The sequence below is a fragment of the Amblyraja radiata genome, chromosome 8 (genome assembly GCF_010909765.2).
Source record: "Amblyraja radiata isolate CabotCenter1 chromosome 8, sAmbRad1.1.pri, whole genome shotgun sequence".
Classification (NCBI taxonomy): domain Eukaryota; kingdom Metazoa; phylum Chordata; class Chondrichthyes; order Rajiformes; family Rajidae; genus Amblyraja; species Amblyraja radiata.
In genome coordinates, this window is record NC_045963.1 from 7,533,685 (window position 1) to 7,556,470 (window position 22,786).

Here is a 22,786-nt window from a genome sequence, read left to right on the forward strand (position 1 = left end):
TATGCCTATCCAATTTATTTTTAAATGATACCAACGAACCTGCCGCCACCACTTCCACTGGAAGCTCATTCCACACCGCTACCACCCTGGAGCTGTGTGACACTGTCACTAACTGCTGCACCACCACGCCGTTCCCGCTCCTTTGGTCCATCGAGCCAAGTAGTTCTTTACAAGTCTACTGTAAAACTGGAAATTTTAAAGAAGTAAATGCTGAAAATATTCAAAGTACTGTAATTAACATTTCATTGATTTTTTAAAAACTTCAAAACTGTTAAGTTCAATGTTGCGTTATTTGTAACGTGCAACTGCACAATGAAATTATTTTTGTGTATTTACACATGCGGGCCAAAGTCCAGTCCGCCCATGCGCTCGGTCCACTGGAGTGGTTCCCGATTCACCCTCTTACCAGCCTTTGCTCTTCGCACCCGACTTCTCCAGTGGCTCCCTCCCGGACACCACGGTCTGACCAGCCTTCGGGCGGGTTCCGCCAAGTCTTCTGCTCTTCCAGGCGGGCATCACAGCCGCCGTGCACCTCAGGAAGGCCCTCTGCCTCTCGGCACCTCAGATTGGCTGGGAAGTTAGAGGTTGAATAGATTTTAAGCAAATACAGAGTAGTGCCCCTGTCCCACTTAGGAAACCTGAACGGAAACCTCTGGAGACTTTGCGCCCCACCCAAGGTTTCCGTGCGGTTCCCGGAGGTTGCAGGTGGTTGCCGGCAGTGGAAGCAGGTAGGGAGACTGACAAAAACCTCCGGGAACCGCACGGAAACCTTGGGTGGGGTGCAAAGTCTCCACAGGTTTCCGTTCAGGTTTCCTAAGTGGGGCTGGGGCATTAGGGAAAGGGAAGACAGAACTTAGAAAATCTATTATTAGATAGAAGGCAAATGTTAATTCGCAAAATTGACAGAGCTATAAAAAATAAAATAAAATTTCCCAAACTTGATTATTTGCAGCATTTTTTTTTTTTTTTTGTTTAATCCTTGTTATCTCCCTATTTCTGCATTTCCCAGTGGGAATATGTCCATTGACGTTTGGGGCAGGAAATTCAAGATTCTCTCAGCCCTTCGTGTAAAGATTTTGTCCTACATTTCTTTAAAATGATTATTATACTTCATTATATTATCCTTTTGTTATGTATTCCCCTGCCTGTCTTTCCATCTCCACTGCAACTTCAATTTAAAATAATGAGAATTACTGTAAAATGACAACAAATATCGGTTTCAGAATCATAGTCTGAATTGATTGTCAACTGATATGTTGTTGATTTGCTTCATTGAGTGACGCATGAAATAGTTGTGCATGCCTCTGACTCCTCGCATGATTTTTCCATTGTTTTTTCAGGTTTGTTTAAGTATTCTTAACACATGGCATGGAAGACCAGAGGAAAAGTGGAATCCTCAAACATCTAGTTTTTTGCAAGTAAGCAGAAATGTTTTTTGGTTAGGATGTTCCTTGAGAAAAGGAAGGAATTCCTTAAATATAAATATTTCAGAAAATACAGACATAGGCACATTTTATTTTTATAATTAAAATTTGCTTGGGCGGGAAATGTTTGGCGCCTCATGCAGGTATAAAGTGTTCTGGCAGGAAATATTTCCCTGGACGATAGGAACATCAGCTGTGAGCGGGGCAAAATATGCCTGCCAAAGACAAGGTGGCGGAGGGCAGATGGTGCAGGAAAATTATTCATTGAAAGGAAAATACAGGATTTTTAAAGTGGTGAGAAAATAATCAATATTGATTATAAAAACTGGACAAACAACACCTCATATTCTCCACTTGGGTAGTTTGCAACACAACAGATAAACATTGAATTCTCCAATTTGAGGCAATTACCGTCCCTGCTGCCTTTTCCCTACCCCTCTCCCCTGTACCACACTTACAGTCAACATTATTTCTCCACTTTCCACTCCCCTTCCACCTACATTCCTTGTTCTAGCTTCACAATCTGCAACTCTTCAATGCTTTTTTTTTCTCACACATCCGTCTTTTCATCTCTAGCCTTTGTCCAACCATCTGACTATCACCCCCTTCCCCTGTTATTTGTCAGGCTTTGGCCTGCCCCATCTTTCTTCCAGCTTTGTTTTCTTGATATTCACCCCGACCCCGCCACAATCAGCCTGAAGAAGGGTTCCGACCCATAATGTCACCTATCCATGTTCTCCAGGGATCCTGCCTAACCCGCTGAGTTACTCCACCACTGTGTCTTTTTTGAGATATAAAAATGCAGGCTCGTCAAGTGTAGAAAGTTAGCACAGGTGCATTGAGCAATTAACAAACCAAATTAATTAATTGTAGAATAATTAATTGTAATTTATAATTAAGTCTTCATTATTGAGGGAACATTATTGCATATGGCTTTCCCATTTGGCGCTGTCTCCTGATACATAATGAGATAAGAAGACAATGATCAGTGATTTGTGAAATTTCTGCTTGCAAGTGAGGGATTTAGAGTGTTAAGATTCAATCATACAGGATGGGACTGGGTGTCTTTGGTGTGACTGGGTCGGATTCCTCTCGGACATGCGGAGACAGGAGGAGATTGTAGAATATTGAAGGGTGGTTCATGTACCATTATGTAAGAAAGGCAGCAAGGAGAAAGCAGGAAACTACAGGCCAGTTGTTAGAGATGATTCTTAGCGACAGGATCTATCAGCATTTTGATAGACAAAAACAATATCTGGATAGTCAGTGTGCCTTTGTGTGTGGAAAATCATACGTCACAAAACGGAGTTGTTTTAAGGAGCTCACCTGGAGCAATGATTAGGGCAGGGCAGTTAGTGTTGTCTATGTAGCCAGGCCTTTCAGGTCCCGCATGGTCCGCTCACCTGGAAGGTAGACCACACTGAATCTAAGGTGAGCTAGGCAATGGGATTCAAAATTGACTTGGAGGAAGGAGTCAAAGGGCAGTGTGAAGGATTGATTTTCTGACTGGAGGCCTGTGACCAATGGAGTGTTGCTGGGTCCACTACGGTTCAATATCTACATTAATGATGTGGATGACAATTACTTAACATTGTTAGTAAATTTATAGATGATATCAAAATGAGTGGTGTAGTAGACAGTGAGGAAGGATATGTAATTTTACAAAATCAAGATCAGTTGGGAAGGTGGCCCTGGGAATGGACAATGAAATTTAACCTCTGACAAATGTGAGATGTTGCACTTGCATAGTCAATGGTAGAGATGTGGAGAGTGTTGCACAACACAGATCTGTGAGTATAGATTTCCTAAAGATGCTGAGTCGGGTAGATGGTATGGTGAAGAAGGGATCTGGCAGGCATGCCTTCATTAGGAAGGATATTGAGTACAAAGTTGGTGATGCAGCTGTCCAAGTCGTTGGGCTTACATTGCCCTTTTGACATGGTTGCCAGGATCTTGATCGGTTGGGCAGGTGGGCTGAGGAATGGTTAGTCATAGAGTGATACAGCGTGGGAACAAGCCCTTCGGCCCAACTTGCCCACACTGACCAACATGTCCCACCTGCCTGTGTATGGCCTAAATCCCTCCAAACCTGTCCTATCCATGTGCCTGTCTAACTGTTTCTCAAACATTGGGATTGTCCCTGCCTCAACTACCTCCTCTGGCAGCTTGTTCCATACACCCACCACCCTTTGTGTGAAAAAGTTACCATTGAGATTCCTACACACACCTAATCTTTTCCCCTTCACCTTAAACCTATGTCCTCTGGTCCTCAATTCACCTACTCTGGGCAAGAGACTCCATGCATCTACCCAATCTATTCCTCTCATTATTTTATAGGAATACTGTGTGTAATTCTGGTTGCCTAGTTATAGAAAGGATGTCATTGAATTTGAAAGGGTGCCGAAGAGATTCCCCAGCATGTTACGTTGGCTTGTGGGTTTGAGTTCTCGGGAGACGTTGGACAGGCAAGCATTTTATTCTTTGGAGAGTAGGTTGAGAGGTGAACTTGTTGAGATGTACAAGATCATGAGGGGCATGGATAAAGCAAGTACTACAAGTCTTTTTCCAAGGATAGAAGATTCTAAAAGTAGAGGGTTGCGAGATGCAAGATGGTTCTTGGGCGTAACTGTTTCACTCAGAGGGTAGTCTGTGTCTTGAATGTGGTGCCTGAGGAAGCTATAGAAATGGTTACAATTATGAGTTGTAAAATACATTTGGATGGATATATAGATAGGGGTTAGAGGTTTATGGGCCAAATACAGGCAGGTGGGACTAGCCCAGAATGCCAATGTGGTGGGCATAGACAAGATAGGGTGATAGGGGCCCGTACAATATCTATGACTATGGCATGTGTAAATCATGACCTTTATCCAGAAATCGAGCAGTTTGATTTATTTTTCTGGTATTCAGTCTGTTACAGTCCACAAAAATGTAAACACGTGTTTTGCAAAATATTTTTTTGTTCCAAGTGAAGTGTAGTTTTGGGGAATTAGTTATACTTGGTATCCTATCAATAATCTATTTCAGTGATGTGGACGACACACTTAATCTGTTTGTCGTCCACACAGTCAATCATAAAGCATGGAAACACAGACCAACATGCCCACACAGACCAACATGTCTCATCTACACTGGCCCCACCTGCTTGTATTTGGCCCATACTCCACAAAACCTGTCCTATCCATGTACCTGTCCAAATGTTTCTTAAACATTGCGATAGTACCTGCCTCAACTACCTCCCCCAGCAGCTCGTTCCATTCACCTAGCAATCTCTGTGTGAAAAAGTTACCCCTCATGTTCCTCGGATAGGCATATGACACCACCATTCTCCAGTCAGTTTTAGTTATATTCTAGCTACATGTATGTATATATTATTTTATTTTGTGCTTTAACATGCATAAGTGAATAAAATACATTTATTCACAAAACTCCTTATTGGGCAATGTTCATAAACTGAGGAAAATGTTGCCATTTTGTGTTGAGAGTCAAAAGTTGCAATCACTTATTTTCGACAGGTATTGGTGTCAATTCAATCTTTGATACTGGTGGCAGAGCCCTATTTCAATGAACCTGGCTACGAGAGGTCAAGGGGAACACCCAGTGGCACTCAGAGTTCGAGGGAATATGATGGAAATATAAGGCAAGCAACTGTAAAGTGGGCCATGCTGGAGCAAATTAGAAATCCTTCACCCTGCTTTAAAGAGGTAAGCTTGATTTTAACTCTGACCAGGCAGGAATCTAAAACTGAGTTGAAATTTTAAATGCTGAGCATTGTGAAAATGTTACTCTGGCTTGAGACTTTGTGTGTGTGTGTAGTGTCCAGTGCAGTCCAAAGATGTCTTTAAAGCACTGGCCAGCATGTTGAAGGTAACCAATAATCCAGATCTGGGCAGGTTAGGAGGAAGGGAATGTTAATATTTAATGATCTTGTTACACTGTGAATATTTATTTATGCACCCATTTCAGAATTATATTATATGGATTGTTGCTTATGACTAATTAATCTCCTATGGCATGCTTCACTGTTTAAAATGTCATCATAGTTCAAAGCCTCCAGATGTCGTAACTTTCCTGTTGAATTGTTACTAATGAATGAATGATACTTGAATGAATGATTGATGCTCTATTCACCCACCGCGGGCCCGTCAAAGGTTTATATATTCCTAAAACTTGATTTTGTGGATCAGAATCCTGCACCATCGGAACAGAATGACTTGGCCATTGGCTAGCTGTTCCATGCTGATGATCTGCACTCTGGGGATCAGTCTGTTCATTGAAAAGTAGATGTTGCAGATGAGCTGAAGGTGAAGCGCTGGAGAAACTGACCGCCCCTCTGCTGTTAAACTTGCCACTTGAGCCCAGCAGTGAAACATGCACATGTTGAGCGCTTAGCGAAATGAAACCTCATTTATTCTACTTGCTTGAAAAAGAAGTGTGTAAATGGATTTTCTACTTTATTTTTAATAATTTCTACTGATTTAAGCTATTTTTAAAAATCATTATTTATATCTATTTGAATTGTTATTGATATCTTTGAATATGAGAGGCATCGGCAGTTTAAGGAGCATCCTCCCCTCCAAGACCACCTCCCATGAATCCAACTCCGCCCCCAGGATGGAGCCAGCCTTCCTGATGAGTTTGTTGATCCTTATTGGCATCCGCGGCCTTTGCCCAGCTGCCCCAGCACACGGCAGTGAAGAAGATGGCACTGGCCTACCATCGATTGGTAGAACATCTGCAGCATCTTATTGCAGATGTTGAAGGAACGTAGCCTTTTCAAAAAGTACAGGCGGCTCTGTCCCTTCTTGTACAGGGCCTCAGCGTTCCTGGACCAGTCCAGTTTACTGTCCAGGTACATTCCAAGGCATTTGTACTCCCTGGTAAACTGCACATCCACACCCTTGATGGAGACAGGGGACAGGGGTGTTCCTCTCCTCCTAAAGTCCACCACCAACTCCTTAGTCTTGTCAGTGTTGAGCTGCAGGTGATTCAGCCCACACCACTCAACAAAGTAATTGACTACACCTCTGTATTCAGCTTCCCTCCCCTCACTGATGCAGTCCACAAATGCAGAGTCATCTGAGTATATCTGAAGTCTGAGGTGTAGATGGTGAACAGGAAGGGGGAGAGGACCATCCCCTATGTTGCTCACCACCATGTCCGAGACACATGGCACACGTAGCCTGACATATTGTGGTTGTTCAATAGACAATAGGTGCAGGAATAGGCCTGCCATTCTGAAAGGGACCCGCTTATCCCTACTCTTTGTTTCCTGTCTGCCAACCAATTTTCTATCCATGTCAGCACTCTACCCCCAATACCATGTGCTCTAATTTTGTCCACTAATCTCCTATGTGGGACCTTATCAAATGCTTTCTGAAAGGTAGTTGGTGATCGAGGACACCAATGGAGCATCCACCCGCATCTTTGTCAGTTTGCTCCCTAGCAGTGCAGGCCGGATCACGTTAAAAGCACTGGAGAAGTAAAAAAAAACATGACTCTCACAATGTTTCCCGACTCATCCAGATGAGCATAGGAACGATGGAGCAGGTGGATGATGGCGTCCCCACCCACCATCTTTGTTTGGTAAGCGAACTGCAGGGAGTCCAGGAAGGGTTTAACCAGGGGTCACCAGGTGAGTGAGCACCAGCCTCTCCAGGGACCTCATGATGTGTGAAGTCAGCGCCACCGGTCTGTAGTCATTGGAGGAGCTGGAGCGCATCCTCTGTGGTACAGGAACCAGACAGGATGTGGTCCACATCACAGGAACCCTGTCCAGGCTCAGGCTCAGATTGAAGATATGCTGCAGTACTCCACACACTGGCTGGCACACACACGCCTTGTGTACCCTAGGGCTGGCACCATCGGGACCCGTGGCTTTGCCTGGGCAGACTCTGCTCAGCTCCTTCCTCACCTGCTCAGCCTTGATGGTCAGGCACGGCAAAGAAAGGGCAGAGGAAGTGGACCAGGGGGATTGAGGGGGAGAGTCTGTCGGGGAGCAGGGGGGAGGGTGGGCAGAGACCCCACCATCAAATCTATTAATAAACAGCTTTAGCTCTTTGGCCCAGTCCTGATTGCTTTCCCTCCACAGGCCACTGGTCATCTTGTAGCCTGTACTGCTCTGCATCCCGCTCCACACATCCCTCCTTGTTCTGCTCCAGCTTCCTCCTGTAGTTTTCCTTGCCCTGTCTCAGTCTGGCCTTCAGGTCTTTCTGCCCCCGTTTCCCCTGCTCCCTGTCACCATTCTTGAATGCCCTCTTCCTCTTGAGAAGGACCTTTATGTGACTGGTGACCCATGGCTTGTTGTTGGGGATACAGTGTACAGTCTCCTCAGGGACAACGTCATCCACACAGAGCTTTATGTAGCAGGTATCATAGTCCATAAGTCCATCAATGTCCTCTCCATGTGGACTACAGAGTGCGTCGCAGTCTGTGGCCTAGAGCGTCAAAGGCCTCCTGTAACCATCTCCTCACTGATCCTGTGGTCACAAGCAGCCTCTGGACCATTGGCTTATACATGGGTAGGAGGTGAACCAGGTAGTGGTTGGATCTTTCCAGTGACCGAAGGGCTATGGAGCTGTACGCCTGTTTAACATTGGCATACAGCAGGTCCAATGTTTTCATATCCCTGGCGGGACAGTCAACAAACTGAGTGAAAGTGGGTAGGGTAGCGTCCAAATTCACCTGGTTGAAATCCCCCAAGATAGCAATGAAAGCAGTCAGGTGTTTGAAGGTAGACAAATCTCCAGGGCCTGATCAGATATATCCGAGGACATTGTGGGAAACTAGAGAGGAAATTGCAGGAACCCTGGTTGAAATTTACTAGTCATATTTAAATACAGGAGAGGTACCGGAAGACTAGAGGGTGGCAAATGTTGTACCTCTTTTCAAGAAGGGCTGCAGGGAAAATGCTGGGAACTATAGGCCAATGAGCTTAACATCTGTAGTTGGAAAGTTACTAGAGAGTATTCTGAGGGATAGGACATACAGGCATTTAGACCGACCAGGGCTGATTAAGGATAGTCAACATGGGTTTGTATGCGAGAGATCATGTCTCACAAATCTGATTGAGTTTTTTGAAGACATGACCAAAAAGGTTGATGAGGGCAGAGCTCTAGATGTTGTATACATGGACTTCAGCAAAGCATTCGGCAAGGTTCCGCATGGTAGGCTCCTCTGGAATGTTAGATCGCATGGGATCCAAGGGGAGATAGCTGAATGGATAGAAAATTGGCTCCATGGAAGGAAGCAGAGGGTGAAGGTGGAAGGTTGCTTTTGGACTGGAGGCCCGTGACTAGTGGTGTGCCTCAGGGTTTGGTGCTGGGCCTGTTACTGTTTGTCATCTGCATCAATTATTTGGATGAGCACATCCAGGGCAATATTAGCAAGTTTGCAGCTGATACAAAAGTGGTGGTTTTGCAGATAGTAAAGATGGTTGTGAAAAATTGCAGCAGGATCTTGATCGATTGGCCAGGTGGGCTGAGGAATGGTTGATGGAATACAGGGAAATGTGAGGTGTTGCATTTTGGGAAGTCTAACATGGGCAGGACCTACACATTGAATGGTAGGGCTCTGGGGAGTGTTGTAGAGCAGAGGGATCTAGGAGTACAGGTGATAGACACCAAATGCTAGAGTAACTCAACAAGACAGGCAGCATCTCTGGATAGGAATGGGTGACGTTTTGGCTCGAGACCCTTCATCAGACAGAGTCAAGGGAGAAGGAGACACAGAGATAAAGAATGTAAGGTGTGAAAACGAGGTATCAAAGGGGACGAAGTTCAAGGAAAATGTAGAATACATAATTGTTAACTAGAGGAAGGTGGCAACGAAGCATACAAAGATAATGTTATCAAGGGGACAGTCAGACAGGTTGGAGAACTAGGTTGAGGGAGGAATGGAGAGACAGGGAAAGCAAGGGTTACTTTAAATTAGAGGTTGATATTATACCGCTGAGTTGTAAGCTGCCCAAGCAAAATATGCCTGGTCACGGTTCTTTGAAGGTGGAGTCGCAGGTAGAACGGGTGGTCAAATAGGCTTTTGGCACATTGGCCTTCATCAGTCTAGAAGTACAGAAGTTGGGAGGTCATGTTGCAGTTGTATAAGATGTTGGTGCGGCCACATTTAGAATATTGTGTTCAGTTCTGGGCACCATGTTATAAGAAAGAAGTTGTCAAGCTGGAAAGGGTATACTGAAGGTTTACGAAGATGTTGCCAGGACCAGAGGGTCTGAGCTATCGGGAGAGCAGGCATCATGTTCTTCCGATTTAAATCGGAATTCCGATTTTTTTCTTTTCCGAACGATGAATCAGATTTTTCAATATTTTGTGCCCGATTTTGACGCAGTTGAGTTGGCAAGATGGTAAAAATAAAAGGGTGAGGGAAGGAGAGTCAGTGGAGCTACTGGTCTGGAGGTGGGCAAGCTTGTCATTCATGATGGAAGTCATGAGAAGCGGGGCCATGAACGGGAGCGCGGGCTCGGGGTGAGCGGGACGACCGGACAGCTGAGACGGGGGTGATGGCTGCAGGGCGTTGATCCCCTCCCCATCCTCTCTTGTGGGGAAAATAAATAAGTTAGCATGACAGTCCTTCGTGTTTCCCATATGGAGCTGCGACTGGAAAGGGAATGGTACCGGTGATGATAGTGGGGGTTCGAGTGATACAGGGCCCTACCTCCCGGAGGTGCAGCGGCTACCCCCTCCCCTTTCTGGTGATTTTCCGTTTGTATTGGGAATTTTTGTTCTCGTTGTTATTGGCTGGGGTTTTTAGTTTTCTACCTTCTTAGCGTTGTCGATGTGACATTAGTGTATTGACTGTCCCTTGCAGTATTATGCATAATGTGCCGTGACATGGTACCTTTCTAAGGGGATGTGTAGGTTTTACCTTTGTGTTCTTTTGGTATCTCTGCAAATAGCTCATTTAGAAATTCAGGTAACATTTTTTGTAAAGATTATTTTAGCTGTATGAAGTCAATCATTTCATGAAATATTTATCTTTAGGGGGTTATTTTACTGGTTATGTGTTAGAGAAATTCTAAGCTTCTGTTATGTAAACTACCAGCAGAAAGCTTCGGAATTACTTTCAATTTATTGAATATGCAGGAGCCCCCTGGAACCCCACCAGGGCGCTGCTCCTGGACCCTGCCGGGGGCCTAGTCGGCCTCTAGGACCCTGCCGGGGGCCTAGTCGGCCTCTAGGACCCCGGCCAATACTTCCTACTTTTTTTCTGAAGGTGAATATCATGCATGGGAGAGGTTGGGTTGGCTGGGACTCTATTCCTTGGAACACAGGAGGATGAGGGGTGATCTTATAGAAGTGCATTAAATCATGAGAGGAATAGATCGGGTAGATAGGTGAATCGAGGACCAGAGGTCATAGGTTTAAGGTGAAGGGGAAAAGAGGAATCTGAGGGGTAACTTTTTCACACAAAGGGTGGTGGGTGTATGGAACAAACTACCAGAGGAGGTAATTTGAAGCAGGGACGATCCCAACGTTTAAGAAACCGTTAAACAGTACATGGATAGGATAGGTTTGGAGGGATATGGACCAAATGCAGGCAGATCAAGTCAAGTCAAGTCAAGTTTATTCGTCACATACACATACGAGATGTGTAGTGAAATGAAAAGTGGCAATGCTCGTGGAAATATATTATTACATATTTGTGGGAGGAAAAATGATAAAAACAGCAATTTAAAAAAGACACCACACAACAGTAAATTGGTACAGTAAAGTTAGTCCCTGGTGAGATAGGAGTTTACAGGTCTAATGGCCTCTGGGAAGAAACTCCTTCTCATCCTCTCCGTTCTCACAGCATGGCAACGGAGGCGTTTGCCTGACCGTAGCAGCTGGAACAGTCTGTTGCTGGGGTGTTGGAAGGGGTCTCCCATGATCTTGGTGGCTCTGGAGTTGCACCTTCTGATGTATAGTTCCTGCAGGGGGGGGGGGGGGAGGAGTGTAGTTCCCATAGTGCGTTCGGCCGAACGCACTACTCTCTGCAGAGCCTTCTTGTCCTGGGCAGAGCAGTTCCCAAACCAAATCGTGATATTACCGGACAAGATGCTAGCCACAGATGGGACTAGTGTAGCTGGAACATGTTGGCCGGTGTGGGCAAGTTGGGCCGAAGGGCCTGTTTCCACACTGTTTCACCCTAGGACTCTATGACTATCTCCAAAGAGCTCTTTCACCATAACATCAGTCACCTGACCAAGCTCATTTCCTAATACAAGGTTCTGTACGGTCCCTCCTCGAGTCAAACTACCCACATACTCTTTAAGGAAACCTTCTTGGATGCATCTAACAAATTCTGCCCCGTCCATCACATCTGAATCGTTGAAACCCTGGCATGATGAGCTGCCAGTTGTATCCCTTTCGTAACCACGTTTCCGTAATTCTTGCACCGTAAAGTGCAGAAAGCTACATGGATGAATTGTTGTTATGTGTAGTGTCGCAAACAAGTGATGAATCTTTGGGTGTCATTTGAATTATATTCCTTTTTTGTAAACCAGCATCTGCTGTTCCTTGTTTCTACTTTCCACTCCTGATTTGAAAAGAAACGTTGAAGAAGGACTGTAAATGAATCTGGTGATCTCAATTATCTTTTATAATCATTTTTATTGGTGAGATTACAAACCATGGCTGCTGTGTTTTTGCTTTTTTTGAAACATTGATTGGCATATCAATGTTTCATTCCACCATGCTTCAAAACTTGCCAAAGTCAATTTTAAGGAGTGGCAAATGCAAACAAATAATAATTGAGGGCATCCAAATTGGGTCTAAGATAATTTCAATTCATTACAAAAATGCTCGTGCCCCTGTTCCCATCCTACCATGATCTCCACTACATTTTGTTCCCATCTTTTTGCACCTTGTACATTTAGCTCCTGAACAAGCACAATGCGTTCACTTTAAAAGGGAGAACACTGATGTGCCTTCTCAGTCCCCCAAAGCACTCAGTGGCATTGTAATTTTAACCACCGAGGCTGATGCCAGAAGATCCTTCGTGAGGGTGAACCCTTTGAAGGCGTCCTTGCTTTATTAAAACCCGCAGGGATGAAACTTCTTGGAGTTCTTGCAGACATCTTGAGCTTGTGGGAACCTTTGACCTGAATGATGAGAGTTTGAAGATATGCCTCAATGTCCTGCGACCAGCTGCACTAACTGCTGTGGTGATATATAGTGCTTTGAGAGGTTGGTCATGACGCATATCAACTACCCAAGTTAGGTCCAGGACCAACTGCAATTTGCCTCCTACCACGATAGATCAACGGGTGATGCAATCTCACTGGCTCTCCACTCTGCTTTGGACCACTTGGATGATACGAAAGCATACATCAAGCTGCTGCTTCATGACACCGAAGACGTCCGGTCAATCCTGACCTTGCGTGCTATGTGTGCGGAATTTGCACGTTCCCCCTGTGATGACGTAGGTTTCCTCCGAGTGCTCAAGTTTCATAGAACATGGAACAGTACAGCACAGGAACAGACCCTTCGGCCCACAATATTTGTGCCGAACATGATGCCTAGCTGAACTGATCTCATCTACCTGCACATGTTCCATATCCCTCTCTTCCCTGCACTTTCATGTGCCTATCTAAAAGCCTCATAAATGCCACCATCATATCTACCTGCACCACCATTCCTGGCAATGCATTCCAGGCCCCAACCACTATCCTCGATGAATAAGCCAGTTCTAAATCCATACGACCAAGTCTTTGTGAATCCTGTACATATTAATCTTCTGGATCAGCCTGCCACGAGGGACCTTGATGTATACCTTACAACTGACGTTTAATTCACCGGCCTATACTTCTCTGGATTCTCTCTACATCCATTATTAAACAAAGGAACAATATTGGCCATTCTCCAGGATCTCGTCTCTGGCTCAAGAACAAACAAAGATCCTCGTCAAGGCCCCTGCAATCTCCTCTGTTGCCTTCCTCACAAAGCTGGGATAGATCCCATCAGGCCCTGGAGACTTATCCACCTTAATGTTCTTCAAGAGCGTCAATACCACCACCTCCTCGATCTCAAACTGCCCCAGCTTATAGTTCTATTCTCCACACTGACTTTGCTATCCTCAGACCAACCAATGTGCACAATGACTTCTGGCTATTCACTCTTCCCCTTGTGAATGTTCTACATAGAAACATAGAAAATAGGTGCAGGAGGAGGCCATTCGGCCCTTCGAGCCAGCACATCCATTCATTGTGATCATGGCTGATCGTCCCCTATCAATAACCCGTCCCTGCCTTCTCCCCATATCCCTTGATTCCACCAGCCCCTAGAGCTCTATCTGACTCTCTCTTAAATCCATCCAGTGACTTGGCCTCCACTGCCCTCTGTGGCAGGGAATTCCACAAATTCACAACTCTCTGGGTGAAAACGTTTATTCTCACCTCAGTCTTAAATGGCCTCCCTTTATTTTAAGACTGTGGCCCCTAGTTCTGGACTCGCCCAACATTGGGAACATTTTTCCTGCATCTAGCTTGTCCAGTCCTTTTATAATTTTATGTTTCTATAAGATCCCCCTAGTCTTTTCAATCTTTCCTCATATGACAGTCCCACCATCCCAGGGATCAATCTCGTGAACCTACGCTGCACTGCTTCAATCACAAGGACGTCCTTCCTCAAATTAGGAGACCAAAACTGTACACAATACTCCAGATGTGGTCTTACCAGAGCCCTATACAACATTTATGTTTCATTCGCAAGAAGAAGAAGAAGAAGACTGCTTGCTGTACCTGCATGTTTACTTTCAGTGACTGCTGTACAAGGACACCCAGGTCTCGTTGCAATACATCCTTGTAAATCTTCTCTGCACCTTTAAAATAGACACAAAATGCTGGAGTAACTCAGCGGGACATGCAGCATCTCTGGAGAAAAGGCATGGGTGACATTTTGGGTTGAGACCCTTCTTCAGTATGATGATAAACAGCAAGGGGCACACCACTGGTCACAGGCCAACAGTCCAAGAAGCAACCTTTCCCCATCACCCTCTGCTTCCTTTCATGGAGCCAATTTTCTATCCATTCAGCTATCTCTCCTTGGATCCCATGCGATCTAACCTTCCAGAGCAGCTAATCATGTGGAACCTTGTCAAATGCGTTACTGAAATCTATGTACACAACATCTACAGCTCTGCCATCATCAACCTTTTTGGTCATATCTTCAAATAACTCAATCAGATTTGCGAGACACGATCTCCCACGTACAAAACCATGCTGACTATCCTTAATTTGTCCAAATGCCTGTATATCCTATACCTCGGAATACTCTCGAGCAACTCTCTGACCACAGATGTTAAGCTCACTGGCTTGTAGTTCCCAGCATTTCCCCTGCAGCCCTTCTTGAGTAGAGGCACAACATTTGCCACCCTCCAGTCTTCCATTACATTCCACAGCAGAGCCAGGCTCTGATCAACAGGTGCAGCACATGAATGATTTTAGTGTATTCATGTATGGAAATCAGATTATAATCAAACACATGGCCCATGTTGACCAGCCTGGGTCTCACTGGACACCTGGTACTACTCTTGACCCTGACTCCAGTTGCATACCTTCTCTCATTCCTGACCCTGTGTCCAGCCTTACACCTGGCCCCCTATTCTACCCTGATCATAGCTGCTTACCTGCTTAGGTTCCCAGTGCTGAACACTCCCCTGGTCTATATCTGGCCCACACTATATCTGGCCCACACATAAAGCCCCATATCTGACCCCCTTGACTTAACCTATTACGTTCAAGTCCACAGGTGCTTATCTAATGCGGTAATCTTTTATGGGGCACTTCACAGACCAAATTATCTATAATAACATTTGCTACATCCATTGGCTCCCTTGTTATCTAACATGCTAGTTACTTTGTCAAAGAAGTCAATTGGTTGAACACTATTTCTCATCCATAAAATTATACTCACTCAGCTGTATGTATTCTGTTACCATTTCTTTCATTTTCCTAACAAACTGTCCTGAAGTCATTTTCACCCCCAATATTTTCAGTATTTTGCTGTCTTCCTCTCAGCTGGGACTTTTCCAAAATGCAAAGTCCAATAACTATATTTAAGCAATATTATTCTATTAAATGTGATCTTGAGAGTACATAATATTTTCTGTGGTATTCATAACACAACACTGATAAAAAAGATCTTTGTTTTGATTGCACCTACCAACATGCATACATTATTATATTACAGTTAATATGTACCGAGGGCAAATTTTTGTTCCAATTCTCCCCATTCCCAATTACTTTTACATTGAAGTGATTGAAATCCAAGTGAAGTTCAAATGGCATCATAAAAGTAAAACCTCCGGAATGGATGATATTTATTATGTGGTTGGTTGGTCAGTAGCAGCACAATTACCATATTAAACTTTGAATCTTCAGGTGTCCTGGCCCATGCTAAAACTTAAGAGAAATAATAATCTCTGCACACATTCCCCTGCAAGTAACTCTGTCACTCCTGTAAAATATGCCCCTTTGAACAAGCTCTTAAATATCGCATCTGGATCGGTTTCCATCAAATTACACTCCTTGAGGATGTTCATCTACGTGTTCCATTAATAAAACAACGAGATTGGGGACATTTCTATTCAACCTGTCAAAGGAATTGGGGGGGGGGGGGTTAAGAATAGTCAGTGAGGTAAACAAATAATAGTTGAGTGGCAAATGACAATAGTGCTACCTTCCCAATATTTAACTGAAGGAAATAATGGGTTATTGGGGCTGTATGTTGTGACAGACAACCTGACACCTTCCCTGTCATTTTAATATTACCCTTATCCCACCCCCCTGGGTATTCCAGATTAATAAATCAAGGTTTTGTCAAATAATTACAAAACAGGCTAATTACAAATCAATAACATTAGCCAACTCCGAAACACGAAGCGCTGAGCAATGGGATCCAGACATCCCAGACAACTGGCCTCAGTTCCCCGCACACATCTGGCAGTGTTCTCCGTCTGAACCAGGGACCGCGGAGCGTTTTTGAAAGTGGGGAGGCTGAGCGATCACTGATAACTGGCATTGGGGGGTACCTGGTGAGGGAGCGGAGCAACTGAGTGGGGAGAGGGTGTGGAAGTGGGGTGTCCCCCCTCCCATGGTAGGGACGTTTTGAAATTTGATGTATTAAAATCATGTTTTAGTGCATTGTAGAAGTATGATTTCAATGTTTTTTGTATGAAGTATTTTTAAGAGGTAACATTTTAAGGGGTAACTTTTTCCACACAAAGGGTGGTGGGTGTATGGAACAAGCTGCCAGAGGAGGTAGTTGAGGCAGGGACCATCCCAACATTTAAGAAAGAGTTAGACTGATACATGGATAGGACAGGTTTGGAGGGATATGAACCAAAAGCAGGTAATGTAGCTGGAACATGTTGGCGGGTGTGGGCAAGTTGCGCCGAAGGGCCTGTTTTCACACTGTATCACTCTATGACTACATTATACCTCCACCATGCATGAATACTTCAAAATCAAGTGATCAAGTTTTATTGCCATATACTCAAGCATAGAAACATAGAAAATAGGTGCAGGAATAGGCCATTCGGCCCTTCGAGCCAGCACTGCCATTCAATATGATCATGGCTGTTCATTTAAAATCAGTACCTCTTCCCTGGTTTTTTCCCCATATCCCTTGATGTCGTTAGCCCCAAGAACTAAATGTAACTCTCTCTTGAAAACATCCAGTGATTTGGCCTGCACTGCCTTCTGTGGCAGAGAATTCCACAGATTCACAACTCTCAGCGTGAAGAAAATTTATCCTCATCTCAGTCCTAACTGGCCCCCCCTTTATTCTTAAACTGTGACCCCTGGTTCTGAACGCCCCCAACATCGGGAACATTTTTCCTGCAGTTACAGTAAGTGAAAATCTAGCAGGCAAGCAGGATGCTTTCTCCAACCACTCCCATTTGAAATCCACTATCTTCCATCGTTTCTACCCAGTGCTTGGTACTTACTTCCAGCAGCCACTGGTTGTTCTCCAGGATGCACCAAGCCGCAGCCTGATCCATGCCGGTCACCTGGGCAAATTCAGCACAGAGACTCTCACGGCAGCGGCGCAACGCTTCCAAAGCCTCCGACGGCCTGGGACTCTTGCACTGAGGCTGCTCCATGGCCGGAGCTGCAGTGAGCGACTCGCCAGCCCCGGCTCCCCGTCCGCATCTGTCTCCGCCGCTGCTTCTGCTTCCAACACCCGTGGCCCTTGCAGTTGATATGATTTTTGAAATTTTAGTTGATCACAGAATTTCTCACGACAGAGCGTGAGAAATTTGTGATCAGCGTGAGAATTTGGCGAAATGCGTGATTCTCACGCTCAATGCATGAGAGTTAGCAGCCCTGCCTCTCTATCTCCCCCCCCCTGCTCTCCCCTCCTATCTCTCCCCCTCTCTCCCCTCCTATCTCTCCCCCTCTCTCTGTCCCCCTCTCTCTGTCCCTCTCTCCGTCCCCTCTCTCCGTCCCCTCTCTCCGTCCCCCTCGTCCCCTCTCTCCGTCCCCCTCTCCCCGTCCCCCTCTCCCGTCCCCCTCTCCCCGTCCCCCTCTCCCCGTCCCCCTCTCTCTGTCCCCCTCTCTCTCTGTCCTCCACCAACACTTCATCCACTTGTCCCCCCCAATTTACCAGGACTAGATCAAGCATTGCTCTCCCATTTTCGACCCGCTATACATTGCCGGAGAAAACTCTGCTGAACACATTTGACAAATTCCACCCAGTCTAAACCTTGTGCACCATGACATTCTCAATCAATATTGGGAAAGTTAAAATCCCTACTACGACAACCCGATTGGACCCACAACTGCCTAGTATATTTCTCACTTCTAATTCCCGTTAACTATTTGAGGGCCTGTAGTATACTCCCAACAAGGTGATTTTCCCTTTCTTGTTCCTCAGCTTCACCCACTTAGCCTCACTAGACGGGCAGTCTGTAATGTGACCATTGTGTGACCTCCTCACGCAATGATGCAAGGACCCCCTCCCGTTTTATCCCCACTTCTGTCTCTCCTGTAACTCCTGTACCCCACAATATTGAGCTGCCAGTCCTAGCCCTCTTTTCACCAGGTTTCAATAATAGCTACAACGTCCCAGTCGCACATACCCATCCCTACCCGTCAGGCCTCATGCATTAAAATAAGGGCAATTTAAACCAACATTCCTTCCTCGCTCCCTGCATTCTCCTGTCTATTCTGTCCACAAAACTCATCATCCTCCATACCCACCTCTAACCTCTCACCTGCCTCACACCCTAATAAGATCCTTTGATAGCCTCTGAGCCTCAACCTCCTCGCTGAAGACTTGAGCCAAAGACTCGCACGTTACCTCTCTATAGCACTTTTCCTAAACGCAGCCTCTTTCCCAACACTGTTGGCTGTTCCCAATTGGCCGCTCCGCTATACCTTGCCTTACATTTATTTGCTTAGTTGGGTGCTACGACCAATCCACAGACTTGCTGCTCCTAGCTGCCGCTCCTGCTCCCACTTCCCATAGAAACACTAGGGACAAGTTTGTGTTTACTTTAGACTTCAGAGATAAAGCACAGAAACTGACCCGTTGGCCCATCAGGTCCCCGCTGACCAGAGACCAGTCCAGTAACACTATCCTATGCACTAGGGACAATTTTCCAATGCTAATTAACCAACATACCCGTATGTCTTTGGTGTGTGGGAGTAAATTGGAGCACCCGGAGAAAACCCACGCGGTCACAGGAAGAACGTACAAAACTCTGTACAGGCAGTCAGTAGTCGGGTTCAAACCTGGGTCTCTGGCGCTGTAAGGCAGCAGCTCTACCGCTGCGCTACTGTGCCACCTCAAGATGTCTGGTTTTGTTCAAGATTCCAGCATATGCTGTTTTCCGTGTATCTCGGAACCATGAATATGATTGTGAAATTCAATAATAACCTAAGATTAATGTTTGAGCTGTACATTACCCTTGACGAATCACGAGACCGTGCTGAAGGTCCTATCGTGTAGACAAATCTTCCAGGCCAGATCAGATATATTCGAGGACACTGTGGGAAACTAGAGAGGAAATTGCAGAAGCTCTGGCTGAAATGTACATGTCGTCATTAAATACAGGAGAGGTGCCAGGAGACTGGAGGGTGGCAAATGTTGTGCCTCTATTCAAGAAGGGCTGCAGGAAAAGGCTGGGAACTATAGGCCAGTGAGCTCAACATCTGTATTTGGAAAGTTACCAGAGAGTATTCTGAGGGATCGGATGTACATACATTTAGCTGGACAAGAGCTGATTAGGGATAGTCAGCATGGTTTTATACGTGGGAGGTTGCGTCTCACAAATCTGATTGAGTTCTTTGAAGCTGTGAGCAAAGAGTAGGTGGTATTGCAGAAGATGTTTGTCAAAATTACAGCAGGATCTGGATCTGGTGAGCTGAGGTAGTTGATGGAGTTGAATGAGGTTGCATTTTGGAAAATCTAACATAGGCAGGACCTACACAGTGACTGGGGAGTGTTGTAGAGCACAGAGATCTAGAAGTGCAGGTACATAGTTCGTTGCAAGTGACATTGCAGGTAGATCGGGTGGTCAAAAGGGCTTTATGCACTTTGGCCTTAATCAATCAGAGTATTGAGTATAGAAGCTGGGAGGTCATGTTGCAGGTATATAAGATGTTGGTTAGGCCACATTTAGAGTACTGTGTTCAGATTAGGGCACCATGTCATAGGAAAGATGTTGTCAAGCTGGAAATTGTGCAGAGAAGATTTACAAGGATGTTGCCAGAACTCAAGGGCCTGAGATATAGGCAGAGTTTGAGCAGGCTGGGTCTCTATTCCTTAGAGCACAGGAGAATGAGGAGTATTTTATAGAAGTGGACAAAATCATGAGAGAAATAGATCGGGTAGATGTACAGAGTCTCTTGTCCAGAGTAGGGGAATCTAGAATCAGAGAACATAGGTTTTAGGTGACGGGGGAAAGATTTAATAAGAACCTGAGCGGTAACTTTCTTTACACAAAGGGTGGTGGGTGTGTGGAATGAGCTGCCAAAGGAGGTAGTTGAGGCAGGAATTATCTGGTTTAAAAAACATTTGGACAGGTACGTGGATCGGATATGAGCCAAAAGCAGGCAGGTGGGACTAGTGTAGATGGGACATGTTGGTCGATGAGGCAAGTTGGGCCGAAGGGCTTGTTTCCACACTGTATGACATTTTGACTATGAATCGTATGTAGATGGGATATGTTGGTTGATGAGACAAGTTGGGCTGAAGGGCCTGTTTCCACACTGTATGCATCTATGACATTTGGACTCTATCTGTTCTAGGTTATACACAAACATTACTACTTGAAGAGAGTTGAAGTAATGGCCCAGTGTGAAGAGTGGATTGCTGACATTCAACAGTACAGCAGTGACAAGCGGGTTGGCAGGACAATGTCACATCATGCAGCTGCCTTGAAGGTAAAGTCAGCAAAATGGTTATTTACACATCAACAACACTTTTCGATATGGTTTCTGCATAATAAACTCGGTCACTAAGTAAAAACTGAACCAGTGTGAGCGTATTAGTTGGGATAGTCCAAATTGATACACTTGTAGGTCAACGGGTAAAATGTTGATTCAATCTAAGGTTTGGGACATGATTCTTTGAGCCAAGCTGTGGCGTGGCAGCAGAGTTGCTGTCTAACAGTGCCAGAGACCGGGTCCGATCCTGAGTGCAGGTTTCCTCCCACGCTCCAACGACGTGCAAACTTGTAGGTTAATTTGCTTCTGTACATTTGTAAGTTGTCCCTAGTGTGTAGAATAGTGTTAGTGTACGGGGTGATCGGTAGTCGCCATCTCTAAAGACTGAAAAGCAGCAATTATTGTGCGGGATTGACTGTTCCCAGTGGTATATAAAAGGAAGGCAGCAAACAGCAGAGCAGCCATTTTGGGAGAGCTTGTGTTGAGGTGAAGGGTAAATGTTGAGGCTTTGTCCCGCAAAGTTGCAGTGAATCTTGACGGCAAGATAAGGTAAGGGGCTGGCTATTTTTGTGTAGCTTTCTCTAGTCTCAGTGCAGGTGGGTTGGCCGTCAGGGCATTAGATTGCTCTTCTTGCAGGAGGAGGAAGTGAGTGAAACTGCCAGTGCCCCTGAGGGTGACCCCTGTGGAAAGTGTGGCCGGCTCCAGGTCCTTACTGATGGGGTGAAGGGACTGGAGCTGCAGCTGGGTGACCACAGGGTTGACCAGGACAATGACAGCATCACCCATGGCTGTTGTAGTGAGGTGCTCACACCGAATGTGCGGTGAGAATGTAGATTGGTGATTACCAGGAAGGATAAAGGGGAGAAGGCAGAGAGTGCTGGAATCTTCCTTGAAAGTAAATAGACCTTTTGAATACTGTGTGTCAGGAGAAAGTAACAGCAGTAGTTGGCTCTGAGGTCTGACAGGGAAAAGTGAGGTGAGACAGGGCTGCAGTGATAGGGGTCTCGATAGTTAAGGTGTGGGACAGGAGATTCTATGGCTGCAAGCATAGTGCGCTGCCTCCCTGGTGCTAAGGTCCAAGATGTCTTGGAATGGCCGCAGAACCTTCTCAAGGAGGACAGTGACCACCCAGACGTCATTGTGCATGAGGGATGAGGTGCTGCAGAGGGAATGCAAGGATTTAGATGAAAGGCTCAAAACCAGGACAACACTTCTTCCCAGGTACACAAAGCTGGAGAAACTCAGCGGGTGCAGCAGCATCTATGGAGCGAAGGAAAAAGGCAACGTTTCAGGCCAGCTTTTTTTGTGTACCTTCGATTTTCCAGCATCTGCAGTTCCTTCTTCAACACTTCTTCCCACCCTGCTTCCTGTAAGGACTCCATCCCCTGCTCCCAATTCCTCCGTTTACGCTGCATCTGCTCCCAGGATGAGGTGTTCCACACCAGGGCATCGGAGATGTCCTCATTCTTCAGGGAACGGGGGTTCCCGTCTTCTACCATAGACAAGGCTCTCACCAGGGTTTCTTCGATACCCTGTGACACTGCTCTCTCTCGATCCCCCCCCCCACTCGTAACAAGGACAGTCCCCTTAGTCCTTACCTTCCACCCTACCAGCCGTCACGTACACCAAATAATCCTCCGTCAGTTTCGCCTCCTCCAACGTGAGCCCACCACTGGCCACATCTTCCCATCTCCTCCCCTGTCTGCTTTCCGCAGAGACCGCTCCCTCTGTAACTCCCTGGTCAATTTGTCCCTTCCCACCCGAACCACCCCCTCCCCTGGCACTTTCCCTTGCAAACGCAGGAAATGCTACACTTGTCGCTTTACCTCCCCCCCTTGACTCCATTCAAGGACCCAAGCAGTCTTTCCAGGTGCGGCAGAGGTTCACCTGCACCTCCTCCAACCTCATCTATTGCACCCGCTGCTCTAGATGTCAGCTGCTCTACATCGGTGAGACCAAGCATAGGCTTGGC

The 22,786-nt window shown here is 45.7% G+C and overlaps 1 protein-coding gene across 7 annotated transcripts in view; it reads left to right on the forward strand.

Moving 5' to 3' along the window:
* birc6 (baculoviral IAP repeat containing 6) overlaps positions 1-22,786 on the forward strand; it is a 344,318-nt gene that overhangs the window by 309,294 nt on the left and 12,238 nt on the right. For all 7 annotated transcript variants that reach the window (XM_033025120.1, XM_033025122.1, XM_033025124.1 and 4 more), the window contains 3 exons: positions 1,341-1,418; positions 4,940-5,128; positions 20,677-20,811. In XM_033025120.1, the coding sequence (XP_032881011.1) occupies positions 1,341-1,418; positions 4,940-5,128; positions 20,677-20,811 (402 nt within the window). The remainder of the gene's footprint in view (positions 1-1,340; positions 1,419-4,939; positions 5,129-20,676; positions 20,812-22,786) is intronic.